Source organism: Cajanus cajan, chromosome 9 (genome assembly GCF_000230855.2).
Source record: "Cajanus cajan strain Asha chromosome 9, NIPB_CcT2T_4, whole genome shotgun sequence".
NCBI classification, from domain to species: domain Eukaryota; kingdom Viridiplantae; phylum Streptophyta; class Magnoliopsida; order Fabales; family Fabaceae; genus Cajanus; species Cajanus cajan.
Window position 1 is genome coordinate 3,249,878 of NC_138525.1, and position 16,585 is coordinate 3,266,462.

At 31.0% G+C, this 16,585-nt stretch overlaps 1 protein-coding gene across 4 annotated transcripts; it reads right to left on the reverse strand.

The window, feature by feature from the left end:
* Window positions 1–2,745: 2,745 nt before the first annotated feature.
* On the reverse strand, window positions 2,746–16,048 carry LOC109791727 (anaphase-promoting complex subunit). Of its 4 annotated transcripts, XM_020351061.3 has the most exons (20): window positions 15,580–16,040; window positions 14,611–14,773; window positions 14,321–14,442; window positions 13,373–13,622; window positions 12,962–13,139; window positions 12,773–12,851; window positions 12,591–12,676; window positions 10,710–10,836; window positions 10,520–10,552; window positions 10,052–10,300; window positions 8,633–8,710; window positions 8,270–8,532; window positions 6,986–7,045; window positions 6,778–6,845; window positions 6,339–6,444; window positions 6,101–6,242; window positions 5,514–5,612; window positions 4,676–4,940; window positions 3,833–3,900; window positions 2,746–3,138 (listed from the first exon to the last, which is right to left on the reverse strand). In XM_020351061.3, exons 1-20 carry the CDS (start codon window positions 15,748–15,750, stop codon window positions 2,977–2,979), a joined length of 2,769 nt encoding a protein of 922 aa, XP_020206650.1. In that variant the 5' UTR covers window positions 15,751–16,040; the 3' UTR covers window positions 2,746–2,976. The 4 variants fall into 4 exon arrangements, 3 of the variants coding, with proteins under 3 accessions (XP_020206650.1, XP_082919640.1, XP_020206652.1); XM_083063514.1 differs by lacking the exon at window positions 6,986–7,045 and having other exon boundaries at window positions 15,580–16,042; XM_020351063.3 differs by lacking the exon at window positions 2,746–3,138 and having other exon boundaries at window positions 3,854–3,992; window positions 15,580–16,046.
* Window positions 16,049–16,585: the final 537 nt, after the last annotated feature.

Consider the following 16,585-nt stretch of genomic DNA (forward strand, 5'->3'; position numbering starts at 1 on the left):
ATCAAAATGAGTTAATCATCTATACACTGCTAGTGTAAAGTTTTTTTGCAATAGTAACCAATCATATCTTTTAATAGTGACATGTCAGTTGCTTATTTAATAAAATAATAATAAAATAAGCAACTTTAAAATATATAATTGGTTGTCAGTGTAAAATTTTTACATCAGTAATATAAGGATGATTAACTCTATCGAAATTACTCATCATCTTCCGTCATCTCTAAATCTCAATCCTTAGGAGTTATCCATTTCTTATTAATATCAAGAATATCTTAATCCTTCCTCCATCTCTCAAAACTTTCGTGTATGAAGCTTTCTTCTCTTGGATCCCTTCTCCATAACCTAGATTTGTCGTAGCTCTCCAACACTCGGTCTCTCAACCTTTCATTCTCCCAAAAATGGTTTTTTAATATAGTCCGAACTGACCAGTGGTTGTGCATGCCGACTCAACGTTAAAACATCAGATCTTTATATTTTTAATTAAATATATTTTTAGTTCATAAACTTTTCTCAAATTTTATTTTAAGTCTTTGACCAAATTTTATTTAATTTTAGTCTTGAAACTTTTTTTTTCATATTTTTCTTTGGAATTAGGAGCCAAAATGTTAATGAAATTTTTTTTGAAAACTAAAGATTTCTTCATAATAAAACAAATTAATAATTAGATGAAAAATAATATTTTTATAAAATTTATGTTATTATTTCTTTTGTCTCATAATCAATGACATAAAATAAAAAATTAAATATAAAGATAAAATAATTTTTTAATGTAATATTAATTATTATTATTTATTTATATTTTAATAATATTATTTTTAAAAATTATTGTATTATATCTTTTTTTATCTATTTGTTATTTCTTTTATTTGTGTAAAAATTGAGGACGACACAGGTATTGATGTTCATAACCTGTATTGGAATTATCGTAAAATACGCAGATTCGTAGCTTACTTTAAACTAGCTTTCGTATGAAACACAAACTCTTCATCCCATAACAAAATCACGACACTTTTTGAAAATTTATGTCATGTCTAACTCTTCCTTACAACACGACACTTGAAATTTCAATATAATAGTGAAACAATTTAAGTTATGGATTTAAAAGTGATGAAATGTTTCTACTGTGCAGATAATTGAGAAAAGCAGTTAAATTTTCTTTTTACCCAAAATAATTACACTTATTCTAAGAAATTTACAATAATTCAAATATACTACTTAACTAATTGAGTTAGATTCTCTTGATAAGCAAATGAAGAATTATTAAAAAAATTTAAATATATTTTTAGTCTCTTAAATTTAAAATAAATTTATTTTTAGTTTCTTAAATTTAAAATTATTATTTTTAATCTCTATAATTTTAAAAAAATTTGTTTTAGTCTCTCAGGTCATCAATAATATATCTAAAAGTGACAAATTAAAACGGTTATACAATATGAACTGGATTTAATATGATGTTTTTACTACCAAGGACACCAATAAATAGATTTTGTGCAATAATATTTGATAATTTTCTTAACAAAATTTGAATATAAAGATTAAAATAAGATTTTTTGAAATTATAAAGACTAAAAATAATAATTTTAAATTTGAGGGATCAAAAACAAATTTACCCTAAATTTAAGGGACTAAAAACATATTAAAGCAAAAAAAAAAAACTATTTGCAACTTAAAATTTTTTTATCACGATAATTTTTCTTTCAAAATATTATAAGTGTTTAAAAATAAAAAAATAAACTATCAATTTGATCCCTAAAATATTACTCTCTTAAATTATCCTTAAAACAAGAAAAATTACTGAAATAGTCTTACAAGTATTAAATATCAGATTAAATAGTCCCTTAAATATGAAGAAAAATCTCTCGAATTAGTCCAAAATTTTTACTTAAAAACATCAACTAAAGGACTGAACAAGTGGATACTCAATACTCAATGTTTTCTTAAACAATTTTATTACTTTAGAGATTATTTAAGAAAGACTAATAATTTTGGGACAAAATTGGTATTTTATTTTAAAAATTAAAATAAATTATTAAGTGCTCTCAATTTTAAAAGTAATATAAACTTAAGTCTTAAACACAGTATTAGTCCTTATAAAATCTTATAAAATAAATAAGTTTTTTATTTTAACGCATATAAAATTATTTCTTTATTTTAATTCTTTTAAAATGAACAAATTTTAATATTATTCCATATAAAATATTTTTTGTTCTTATTATTCATTTTAAAATAACTAAATAATATTTATTCTGAGAAGATAAAAAAAAAAGTGATACATCTTAACATAGCACCATAAACACTAGTAATTATTATTTGGAATGACCTCTACTTACTATTAAATACAAACAAATATCACATAATAATAAAAATTGAAAATAACAATTTCAAATTTGAGGAATGAAAACTAACATAAAAGTTTTACTAAAATTAAAATTAACTCATTTTACAACATTAAAATCATAGGTAAGCCTAAATTTAATTAACAATTATTCTCAATACTAATATTGTCTCATTCTATTTGATTGAGATTTCAAAACATGGGAATAAAAATTAAGAAAAATATCTTATCTTTTGAAAGGACTAATAATTTATAAACATTTGTTAATCTAACCAACGTCATAGTTGGTTTTCAAATCTTAAAGTTTCAAGTGGCAAAATTAGTAGATATTCTTATCAATATCATGATATAAAAAAAAAAATTATAATTTATAATTTAATATAAACAAATGTAGCAACTATTTTAAAACGTATAGAATAATTACCAGTATTTTCATTACATGAACAGTTGTTCTCTGTAAAGAGGGGGAAAAATATCTCCAAGGTTTATGCCACGGTACATCTTGGTTATGGTTACTTTCACCTTTTACATAAATGACTATAGCTATAAACAACTATTGAATGATAATTACAGAAGATCAGTGGTCAGTATCGTACATAATTTGGAAAGCGTATATAAATAAAATTGGGTATCAAGAACAATTAAAACATACTAACAAGAGGATCATCCTCATCTTGAGTATTGCCAATAGCCAAAATATGTTTCCGAAATGAAGCTGCAGCTTCTTCCCTTTCTTCTAACTGACCCAGTTTGTCATATACCATGGCCATCAGATAGAAAGCTTCAGCTGCCAATTCATGAAACTGCAGGGCACAAGAAAATTAAATCTTAAATAAAATTGCAAGAAAGTGATTTAGACGTTGCTGAAAAGAAATAATGGGCTAAATAAGTCAATTTTACTAAGGAAAATGTTTGCCAGTGATTAGTGGGCTTTCAACGTCTCAACAACACAAATCTTGCATGTATAATACCACGTAAAATCAATCAAAAAAACATTGATCTAGTGTCTATATGCCTGAATATAATGTATGCCTCACTTATTTGTTTGTACTGCTTTTTCATTGTAACAGTCATTTCTATTATAAAATATATAGTATGAATTAAGCTCAGGTTCCATTTACGCTTTACGCATATACACAATTCTCTAGTATCTATCACATGCATGCAGTCATGTATCCAAGTAAACCGAGTCTTCGACGGGAAGCAGAGATGCTGCAAAAAGGCTTACAAATGAAAAAAGACCAATGAAACTTTAAGGAAGCTTGTAATTACGTAATAGTGTAAAAGAAGTATTTTAATTAGGGATATTATGAGTTGTATAATTATGTAACGTATTTCTGGCTCTAATTATATGTGTATATATATATATATATATATATATATATAAAGAGTCTCTGCTGTGTAGTCAAGATGCACGGATTCATTCACCTGACCTTTCATTTTCCTCCCTCTCAAGAGGGTCATTGCACATAAGATTAAGGCAGACAGTTTGCTTACCTCCAAAAGTTGGAGTTCTTCAGACGCTTGTCTCAATGAATCTATCACGATCTCACAATCTTCAAAGACTGAAAGAAGTTCAAATCAGTAAAGATTTAGTTAAAACCTCAACATGCGGAGAGAAATAGGATCGCCCCCCTCAGAAAACCATAATACTTTACTGCAATAGAGGAAAATGTGAGGAAATTATGAGAGAGAAAAAATTACAGACATTTTTGAAGAAAAAAAGCAGAGTATGCAACATTGTAAATAAGTATTTTGAAAATCTAACATAGGGGGATAAATTCAATCTTCTGTTTCGGAAAGACAAATAGAAATTATCGGTAATCCAACACAAAGCAACTTTCCAACACAACCAGAGACAACTGTAAAATGTGATAGAAACCCTGCACCACTTGATTCCAGATTCTCCAAAAACATTGTTCCACTGGTGTTTACTGTTTACACTTAACAGGCCCAGACAATGTCCATCATAATTATAGCCTTTCTCCCTTCTTAAATATTTAAAATTCGTAGATATCTTAAATCCACATAATTTAGTCTTAACAAGCATTCAATCATCCTCCTCAAATTGCCAAAACTCTTCATTACTCAAACTTCCAATGACTCAGCCACAAAGAACCTTTCTCAGTGTTTGTCAAAACTGTCTCACATCAGTTTCAGCACTCAATCCATTTGACAAACCATGTTCCATACTTCTTGCACAGTTTCCCCCCTATTTGATTATCATCTTTAGCAAAATCATAAATCTGACTATTGGTATTGAAATACTTGTGAAAACAACATAAGTTTACATATATGCAGACAACAAAATTGAAGAGTGCACACCAACAATTTACATACCGTTGAAGTTTGAATCGCACAAATAGCATTTTGCTTCAACAATATAGGCACGCGAGCGGAGTTCCAAACCACCATGACCAAGAATCATTGGGAAAGCTCCATGGATAAGGTTTAGAGCCCTTGTTGCATGGCTTGATCCAAGAGAGAGCCACAGCTCAGCTAGACTAAGAGTAGCTGAGGCTTTCAGAAGGTCCAAGTTAAACGACAGGCAAAATGAGAGGCTTGCTAAAGCATATGGGAGACCTAGAACTGCATTGCCTGATTTCTGATAAAAACAAATAAATGAAGGCTTTAGAGTAAACAAACAGTAGAGAACAGAACAATAATGTGAAAGCTGGGATTGAGAATGTACCAGACTGTAAGTAATTTAGGATGAGTAAATAGATCATGCATTAAAATGAAAAGAAAAAGACCATACAGTTAAATCAGAATGAAATAAAAATATGTTGAGTCATGACTCGTGACAAATATTTTCCCTTGAATAAAAAGGTGATGCTGATTAGTGCTTACAAATAAGCACAGAGAAAAATTATCTAATCAAGTCTGCTTAGTTCTTACTAAAATTTCGTACAGCCTTTTCTTTTTTCCATATTCAAAATTTCCCACTTCATTTCCTTTTCATATTGTAGAGGCTGGCCAAGCCTGTAAATTATGATTAATAATCAATTTTCATTTCTGCATGATGAATTGGAGAGGATATTTGTAATTATATAACAAGTTATTTTCTCCTAGAAAATAAGAAAGATGGCTTGATCCATACATTTTAATATTAAAACAAAAAAGTAGATTGATCCAGATTACATGAATACCAAGTGTGTCAGACAATATGATAGCATACCTTGTGAATCTCAGCAAGTAAAAGAAGAACTGAAGCATTCTCAACTTGAAGATTGTATTTGTAGCACATGCAGAAGAGAGAGTGTGCCACAGAAGCTGCCTAAAAAATCATTATATGAAAATTAAAAACTGTCTATACAGAGTTAAAACAATAATTTTATTAATCGTTCCCCTATTAGCATTAGCTAACAGCGATTGACTACACCCTTTTTTTCCTTACTTGGCAAGTAAGCTAAGATCCCAACATAGTCTACTTTGATACACAACAATAACAGCATTGCATACAGCATTATGAAATTTTCGAATCTCATGCATTTATGTCAAATAATATAGTAAAGGGACACTTTTAAAACAGAATATTTAAAGGATTTGATACCTTGTTCAAATCCTATGCCTTTTTGTCAAATGATGTAGGCGTGTAGTATAAGGACACTTTTAAAACAGAATATATTTAGAGTATGATTCCATGTTTCGTATGAAAGAACAATAGTAGCATGCACTATAAATTCCAGAATCAAACAGTGAATAATATGTGATTAGTTTTCTGTATATAGTTAATTTTTAATACATCAAAGTATAAAAAAAAACCTCTCGAAATTGATTTGCTGCAAGCAATGTCCGAGCATGGCGAAGGCTTGCTTCTGTCTTTAGCTCCATATCTACACCAGTTACTCGTGATGCCAAAACACCGAGTTCATCACACAGTTTCTGGGCTAGCTTTACTTGTCCACTAGATGATGCACAATTAAGTTATTAACTGTGCTGAAATTTCAAATGCAAGCAAAATTCAATATTGTTAATATAATAAATGAACTAGGCCACTTACCGATGTAAAGCATGCTCATGAAGCAGCTGCAACTTTAGCAGCAATATTTGTGATTTAGAAACAGATAGAAACTTCTCTTCTGCTATTTTAAGGGCGGAAAAGGCCTCTAAAATCATAAAAAGGAAGATATCAGAACAATAAGAGGGATAAAAGGTAAGAGCAAGAACACAAATGGGTGATAGGGAACATTCTATCCACTATATACATTCATGATGAAGAAAGAAAAAGACCACTCCGTATTAACAAAAAGGGAATTTGTCCAGCAAATATCACTACAAAGTTGAATTTATCATATTTTTCATAAACAGTTACTCTGGCGGCTTACAAACTATTAGCAAAGTACAAAAACAAGATAAAACAAATGCAAATGTGAAAACTACATACAATATTTTAAAAAGAAATGGTGGAATTCTATTCAATTTAATGCAACCAATCTAACCTTTGTATCCTTTAAATACTGCTAAATGTTGAATGAGCTTTACAAACGCTAATGCTGCATCTGATGAGCTGGGGAGACCAAGAACAAAGATAATTCAACAAAAAAATTAACAAAATGGAGGTGATAAAGTTGTTTTTCATAATAAACAAAGGTGATACAAACAGCAACTTGGAATGTAATCTCTGTAATTGTTCAGCTCAGACACTACCTTGATGCATCAGCAAAGCAAGTAGCATGCACAAGCGCATTTATGCGAGAGAGTGGTGAGCTAATAACAATTGGAAAAGAAAAAAATCAGATTGTGAAATGCATACAGCATGCTTTCAACATATTAAATACGAAATTTAGCATTATATGCATATGAAACAAGAACTATATCATTGATCACCCCAAGTGATGGAAAAAACTAAAAACAAAACAAACCATGCATTCTGTTTTATTTTATTTATAACTATAAGTCTGGTACAATACAATCAGGGCTTATGGAATTTTAGTCAAGATGGAGGCTAGTGTACCCATTATGATTTATCAGCTGAGTTTGAAAACATAGTCCACCTGATAAAATTCAAAAATAGAAAATCTTGTGTGAATTTGTTTCTGCATGCTTGGTAAGCAGGACATTAATAGTAACTAAATTGCTTTACTTTTACTTATGAATAGCAATAACTGCTAAAAAAATTCAGAATTTAATATAAGAGATATCTGTGTGTGTAATTGTATGTGTCTAAATCCCTCTCTCTCTCAAGTATTTTGACTTTAATTAAAGTGGATAATTTTCCCCTTTTGAATTTGGTTTCACGAAAAGAAAAAACAATCAGTTCTTAGAAGCTTGACATGAAAGACTACACAGAATGGCAGAAGACCATTAAAATATTTTTTATGGGTAGAGAGAAAATCATTTGACCAGAGATCAACCCAAGAAAATTGTTGCAACAGAAGAGAGATTGCAAGGACAATATCCATCTTTCCAAAAATTCATCCGACCATGATTGGTGTTCATCTTTTGCATTCTTTACCACACTTGAAACTCACCCATACATAAATGCTCCAATAAAACCAACTATCTCTTTTCTTAGCAGAGGGTGTGCATGTGTGTGTGTCATTTGTCCAATTTTCTCAACAATTGGCTAACGCAGCTAATAAGTCTCAACCTATAATTATTAACAGTCTACCTTGCAAAGGGAAGGAGTAGTAGTTGGTGCAAATATCACTTGCATTTTGGATTTTACAATAATTGAACATTGATATATGGATCAAAATCCATTAACAATTAGACTCTCAATTTAAAAAAAGCAAAGTTAATACATTGAAGAAAAGCAATGCCAGCTTATTACAGCAAGATATTTTCCTTTTGTTGATAGGTTAGCCTTAAAGCAATGCAATTATAATCAATTTTACCCTGATAGTAAGCAATTTCACAAAAGGACATAGAATAATAATTAGTGCAACCGTGATTCATATAAACATATCTCAACACAAATAGCAACTTTACCTGCCATATAACTCCCATGCAGTCGCACGAAGTATATAAGACGAACCCAATACTTGCAACACCGATCCAGGAATTGAGGTTGGTTGTGCAATGAATTGGGAAACATTAGAGCTGCTGCCAGATACATTATTTTGACATAAAACCAGAGAACCTGCCGGCTTTTGTAAATTCCTAAGCCAAGCTGTACTAAAGGCACCATCAATTGTCATTGCAGAACTTTCATAGCTAAAATCGCTAATCAGATGAGAACTCAACCGGAGCTCCTGCCAGTCATACAAGAGGAAAATAGGTTAAGTAATGAGTTTAGTTCTTGTGTTCTGAAACTATTACCATCCAAAGAATAGTCATAAAGATTTCTACAACCTTGCAAACGTTAACTGGGCAAGTACTGAGCTTCATGGAAGTTTTTGGACCAAATGATAGCAAGGGCCGCTGAACATGCTGCAATGAAGATACTACCATGATGTAAAAAAGCATTGGGAAAAATTCAAGTTTCAATAAGCACTAACAGGACTTGAGATCTAATACAAGTTGGTAGAACTTGAAATGACTTAAATAAGACAGATAATGATGATATACAGTAAGGTAAATGGACTGGGGATTCAAATAATTAATAGTAATGAGATCTTCAAATTCATTAGAAATGGGGTCATATTTCATGGTTCCTAAACCATGCAACATCAAGTATGATCTGAACCCCAATTTTCATCTTCAACAAATTGTTCACTTGAGTCTCACTGAACTAGTATTCCATATACTGTGTCTCGCTCCTACTTACCCAAATCCCTTTTCATTCCAAAGCTTCTCTCCGCGAATCAAGTTTAGAATTCATTCTATCTCTGAACTCATCAACTTCTGGAAAGGTAAAATGATATGGAATAATTGAAAGTGTAACCTATTGTGCTTAAATCCCTAACATCACACATATGAAAATGTTCAATCTCAAGAATTGGTTGTTTGCACCCCAAAACACTCAAAGCAATGTTCTGAACTTGAACATCATAGCGATAGAAACAGCAGTAGCATGAGCTAAGAGTTGAGAGAATAAAAATAGGGAGTTCACACCCAAGACATAGATCAAATAACAGATTTAGGAACTTGATTCTTTGAGGGAGAGACACATTTTTCCCATCCCAACAAATGCTTTCTTGCTTGGTAAGGTGCAAACTTAATTCTATAGTTTGAAGTATATGTATCACGATCCAATTCTAAGCAAATTTAAATCCTAATTAGCTAACTAATCAGATCAAGGAAAGTACACTACCAAATACCAAACTGTATCACAATCCATTTAACTTTGATACGGACTCAAAGTCAGTCCTTCTCTAAAAGCTTTCCATAAGACTTCTATTGCCATCATAGCATATACTTTATCTATCTCAATGATGACTATGCAAGGATCTTTATGTTTCCTTCTGTCCAGAACTACAGATTCATCACACCCTCAGTAAACATAAAGCTTTTATGGTTGACCTCCCTGGCACAAATCAAAACCCTCTAAAATGCAGGTCTCATCTTGATAATTCTTTCTCATAGTTCCATAGTGTGGCTCACAAGCTTGATTGTCTGTAATTTGCACAATTCTGTCTCTCCTATATTCTTATACTAAAAAGTCAATATATTTGAGGTTTGAACATTTTAAGAATCTAATGCCACAACAAAGATTTTACACTATTGTCTAGGAGTCAAATTCGTAGAATATGCTATATGTACATCCTCATAAATAAAAAAAGTAGAAGCAGTATAAAAAGAATGATTAATGTAATCAGAAAATCTCATTACCGTTAGATCAAATTTGGCCATTGCCAGATGATTGGAAGCCACCAACCTTTTTAACTTTAAACTTTCTGCTCTCTTTAATGAACCTCTCAAGAGAACAAACAATTGTTGTTGAACAGAGAGTGAAATACCTATACTTGTAAAAGGTGAGTATGACGATCCTAGTGTCCCAGCTGTACTTGAGATACCATTTTCAAACAGCAAGTTTGAGATAGCTGCTAAAGTATATGCAAGACAGGTATCATTACTTTGCTGCAAAAAGGAAAAACATCAGTCTTCGCAGCAAAACATGACTTATATATCAGGAAGAAAGATTAGGATTCAACTGCAATATTTTCCACATTTATTTGTTCCCTTTGTAGCATAGCATGCACAAGGCAACATTTGCTGTCAGCTTAGGTTTTGCAAATAATTGATGAATACAGGTTGGCAATTTTATTAAATAACTAAAACTTATTTTTATATGATTACCTGCTGACAAACACGAACTGCCTCCGTCAAAACCTAAACATAACAGACCAATATAAGGGTCACATAAAAAAATAAAGCATATTAGAACAATCATAAATAGCTAGCTGAGTAAAGAATAATAGAAACCTTGAGGACTGGAAAAGGTAGAAATGCAGAGCATGCGCAAAATCAAAATGATCAAAACATGTACCTCTAAAGCCAGCTTTGGATGCCCAAAGTGAAAATGCATCATCCCCAGACATAATAAACCAATTTCATATCTTCCAAAGCCATTACCACCAACTGAAGGAACAAAATCAAATCCTTCAGTCCCTGCACTTTTGTCCAACAAATAACATATAAGTTCAGTAGTAAAAGATAGTTCTTATCCATAAATATTGGTTATTAAGTCACTCAATACTTGTGGAGAAATATAGTTATAGGATTTATAATTCGCAGCAAAAGACAGAAACTATAGATAAAGAAGGACAAGGAAACCTTCACAATTGCATATATAGAGATTCTAAATTTTGACAATCATTAATGTCAATAAATTTGGGATTGAAAGTATTAATAAAATGGAGGAGCCCTAGCAACCATGTGGAAGACCACCGAGAAACATAATTCATTTGATACCAGGTTAATTTACTTTTTTGGCAACAATTCATTTTCATTTTTAGTTACATTATTTGCATTGTTCCTTTAGCCACCCAATGCCTTCCTCTAAATTTATGAGTTTACAGTAGATTGATTACTAGGCATCATAATTCATAAACCTTATAGACAGCATTAGGGATGGCAAAAATACTCGCACCCGCGAGTATCTGCGGGTAAAATCCGCTATAGATAATAAATGGATAGGCTAATTGAATACCCGCGGATAATGGAGACGGATAATTTTTTACCCGTTTATAAACGGGGCGGGGCGGGTATGATAATATTCATACCCGCGGGTACCCGTTTAATAATATTTCTTAAATATCCTAATTATCCTTGTACCACATAACCCTAAAACTACACTCTCTCATCTTTGTGATATGAGACTTTCACTTACTTGTAAGATTGATGTATTTTAAGTTAATGATTATCTTGCATTTTTATTATTTCAAAAAAATTATCATTAAATACAAGTTCAAAATTAACATTGAATTTTTATTTTTAATATTTCAATGACATTAAACATAAAATTATTTATAATATAATATTTTTAATTTCTTAAAAAATTTATAAATATCCATGGATATCCGTGGGTATTCAAGAAATCCATGAATACCCGCTTAATGGATACCCGCACGGATATGGGGTGGATATGAGGCCAATTTTTATCTAGCGGGACTGGGACGGATTTACTATTACCCGCCACCATGGGGCTCCATTGCCATCCCTAGACAGCATCAACACTGAATTGTGATCAATGATCATAGAAGTCTAGGTCTAGGGCCATATTATGATTAACTGAAAATTCAGAAGAGGGTATCCAATCAACAACAAGAACTCATAATTGAATTTGCAAAATATAAACCAAAAACTTTAATGTCAAATCAAAGCTGAAGAGAATGAGGTCATTTGAAAAAAAGTAGAATGCAGGCAAGGTAATTTGTACCTATATATTAAGGAGATACATGGATTTATAACCGTTTTTTCATCTCTACATTTTTTAGACTATTTTACCCTTAAATCTTTAAATAATAAAAATAATATTGAAAATTAACCACCCGTGTAACCACTTAAATAAGTTAACTACATTTAACCACTCAAATTCTCAACCACCTTTATTACTTAACCTCAATTTTTATTTTATTCTAAAATTTTTAAATAAAACCACTAGTACTGTAATAATGGCAATAATGGCCTTCAGTAACATGCAAGTACACAACAGACAATAGCAATGGGATGGTGTCAGCAATTTTGTTGGGTGGGAGTCAATTTTGGTTGTTGAGTTAGCAGTGAATTATTTATTGATTATGAACATGCACGAATCAATGATTCCTTATTTCCACTTGCTTTAGATGTAATATTTAGTCATCAAACGAACCCAAACATAGGCCAATGCCATCAAAGTGATCAAATAAAGATGTAACTGTTCAATTACCTGTAATCAAAATAGCAATGAAGATTCTCCAGAGCAGAAATATAATCATCATGAGAAAGACCATTCAAGTAGCTCAAAAAGTGAACCTGTATTGAAGTGAAACTCAAGATCACATCAAACTTTAATGTAAAAAACAATAGACTGAAGGAACAGAATTAAAAAAAAAAATCTAATAAACTTACACGATGCAGTTCAGGCGCCAATTTTTGTAGCTGCCGTAGAATAATTTCAATCCCATTGAAAGATACAGCACTACCATTCCTGCCATACGAATAAAACTTGAAAGTTAATGCAATTGCAATGGAATGTCACGCTCATTTAAATTATATTTTTTTTAAGAAAAGGCAGTTCTAGGTTTACAAGTTGTTTACTTTTCAATAGTATCAGCTTGCTCCTGTAAGTACCCTTGTACCTGCCAGTTTGTACGCAGAAATACAACACCACTGTGATCAACATCTCGCAGCATGTTACTTGAAGGGTCTCCATAAGGAGTAGCTGTTCTAACTTTCTCACTCTGTTTGGATACTGAATCAGCAGGCACGTCAATATCTGTACATGTGATTTCCATCAGATTATTAGTACTTATGTCATTGTGCCAAACAGTGTTTCTAAAAGCAAAGGCAAAAATAGAGAAACTCAAAAGCGAAGTGCAGAATAAACAAGCGTAGAAACAGAAAACTGGTATTTCGTTAATTGGTAATATCCTGGTCTATATTTTTCAAGTGCTTTTAAAACTACGGAAAACACTAAGATAGCAGCCCAATGAAGTTAGATACTTATACCATCAACTAAACTCAGAAGAGTATTGGGTGTATGAAGATGGAATGGAACAACTTCACCAGCCTCCTTTCTTGCTTCAATTTCTTCTGAAACCTTTTCATAGACAAAGTTCTCCAGGTCCATGTTCTCATATTCTGAATATGTCTCCAAATTACTACTAGAATCATCTAAACTATTTTCTTCATAAGAAGGAAAATTTGAGAATTCTTCTTTGCAATAGATCCCAATGTTTGTCAAGAGATGGCATACACCCTGGACATTCAAATTAGAGGTTACAAGGAGGATAAATTTCATTTTAAAGAAGAAATATGAAAATTGCATGCATAAACTAAGCATATGAGAAAGAGCAAGCAAAAATATTTTCACGAGAGACTCCAAATTGTTTTAAAATCATATATATATATATATGAGAAAAGGTTCACTTACTTCACTCAATAACTCATTTTACATCAAATTTCAACTATTCAACTGTTGAATTAAAAAATTTTAATGTGTAGATCAAGTCTAAAATTTTTTAAAAATTTGTAGAGTTAACCTATGCATTAAAAATCTTTAATTTAAATGTTAGATCATTAAAATTTGATGTAGAACACGAGTTATTAAGTGAAGTAAATCTACTAAGACTTACTATATATATATATTTGAACTAGAGACTCAAAGTTGTATATTGAACTCCTAATAGCAACTTGCTCGTCATGGAAACAAAGGATATCAAGTGTTGAGCCCCCACTCCATGAATTTTATTAATATGGATGTAAACTCATTGAAAGGTAAAGCATATAGACAACAAAACATTGTTAGAAGCGCCTAGCATATTATGGAGATCCAAAGAAAACAACTTCACCTTCTCCCACTTTTTATTAACATGGTTATTGGTTAATGATCATATAAATATTCTAACAAACAATGATCAATTTAAACCATCCTAAGAATGCTGGAAAACATCATACCTCAAATGATAGCAAGTTAAAAGCAAGTATACAACGCCGAAGAAATATCCCCAGATTACTGTTCATGTCCAAAATAACCTGTTCATCCTCAACAGCACCTGAATCAGGACCTCCAAGTATTCCTGAACCACATTTTAATATCAAAAAATCTGAAATGCCAGTCTAATGAATAAGCAATAACCAGCTGTGCTGCAACTTACAAGTAAAATAAACAGAGGGAATCAAAACAGAAAAAACATGTGTGAAAAAAAAAGGTCAGAGGCTAACAATATTAAAGTTGATCAACTTACCTCGTATATCACCAAAAAAATTAAACAAATCATCAGGTGATGACAGAGATGATAGTCTACTCATCAACTGATCAATAACCCAGGAAGCCTCCCAGTTTTGGCTCATCATTCTTAATTGATGGATGAGCTCATCCAATTTTGGCTCCAAGATATCATCACAGGCCTGCACCATTAACAGCATTTTCAACACAAACATACAGGAAATTGTTAAAGATATGACTAGATTTACTGTAAATGGGGAAAGTGTGCATAATTGTATAGCAGATTTTTAGGAATTTATTTCTGTCTTTCCCTAATTATCAATTATCTCTTGATTAAAAATAAATCAGTTTGTGTGAGAGGATACACAATTCCTGTAAATCTTCTACAGAAATCTTTGACCAGTATGAAGAAAATGTCCGATCCAACACCGAGTATATATCCAAGAGAATATGGGAATGATAAAATCAAATAAAATAGCATACCCATTCCATTGGCACCACCTCTTAAGATAACTCACTATTTTAACACTGATTTGAAATCAAAAACCCATTTCACTATCAAGCCATTGACATAAACTTTTCATAAAGCACTAGTAGTAAAAGAAAATAAGAAGGTAAACTGAATAAGCTCATGCCACACGTTAAAATTAGCTTATAGGTAAGTTCAAATAAACTTTTGAAAAAGCTAAATGAGAGAGCTTCTATTAATTAATTTGTCCACAAGCTAAGTTTAACTTACAGAATAAACTAAATTCATTTTACATTCTTAATTTTTTTTCCTATAAGTAGTTAATGAGAAATTCATCCAAAGACGACTTAACTCTTAACTACCCAACAAGAGAAAACAGACAAGGCGCAAAGCCAAGTGATAAAATCGCTGGCAATACAACTAACCCAGAATTCTCTCCTCCCAGAATGTGATAAATTAAAATTCAAATGAACAGAAATGCAAATTCAATCGGCCAGGAAAAAAGAAAAAAGTGGTAACCTTAGTGAGGGCTAACAAAAAGGTGCCAAGGTGATTGTGTTGGGCAACGGAAGCGAAAGGGAAGGGGACAGATATCTGGGCCGGTGGCGCGTAGATCTTAAGAAGTATGCAGAGTGATACTTTGTGCGGTGTGATAGCAAATGCGCCCGGCTGTTTCAAAATCCCAGCCATCAATTATCTTCCCCTACTTTCTGTTTGACAAAATGCTTAGCTGAATGTGCAACTTGAGAACTATACTAAGATTTTCAACTCGATGCGTGATTACTAATTAGTGGAGTGAAGGATGAAGCTGGACATGGATCAATGTTGCTGCCAATGAATTTGAAACTGTAAGCAGTGGGTGTTTGTCTAGGGTTTGGATTTCGTATTCGCAAGAAGAAAAAGCGCCAACTCAAAAATGCTATGCTGTAGTATTTAAATTCGAAAGTGGATTATATCATATAACGAGTCAAATAAATTTCATTAATTCAACGGTTAACTTGAATATTATTATCGTGATTATTTATTTGTGGATTAAATATATAATATCAAATCTACATCTCTCGTTTTTTATTTTATATTTTTAGATTTAGTCTTAAATTTTATAAAATTTTAAATTTGATTTTTTTTTATAAAGAAATTTGATTTCATTGTTAATGGGTTGAAAAATAAAATTATAATATTACTCTGAATACATAATATAATAATTAATATATAATTATATTTATATTAAATTATACTTTAATTCTCATTTTATTTAAAAAAATAAAAAATGCTATGAAATGAAAATAAAAAAGTAAAGTAATATTTAATCTAAATAATGTAACAATTAATATTATAATTTTAATTGTCTAAAAATAAATATGAAGATCAAAATTATTAATTTTATAAAATTAAAATTATAAAATTAAAAATTAAGAAATAATATAAGACAATTTAATCTTGCTTATAAATATTTGTATACATATAATAGTTTAATAACAATGTAGTGTTGATGTTAAACAAATTTAGACAATCAATCAAATAA

What these genes read in the sequence shown, in the direction of transcription:
- LOC109791727 (XM_020351061.3), bottom strand. Translation starts at nt 15,750, where the DNA reads ATGGCTGGGATTTTGAAACAGCCGGGCGCATTTGCTATCACACCGCAC. An exon ending in TCTTCTGAGTTTAGTTGATG is followed by an intron (nt 13,140 to 13,372) that starts GTATAAGTATCT and finishes TCACATGTACAG; the next exon opens with ATATTGACGTGCCTGCTGAT. An exon ending in TACTTGCTGAGATTCACAAG is followed by an intron (nt 4,941 to 5,513) that starts GTATGCTATCAT and finishes TGTTTTTATCAG; the next exon opens with AAATCAGGCAATGCAGTTCT.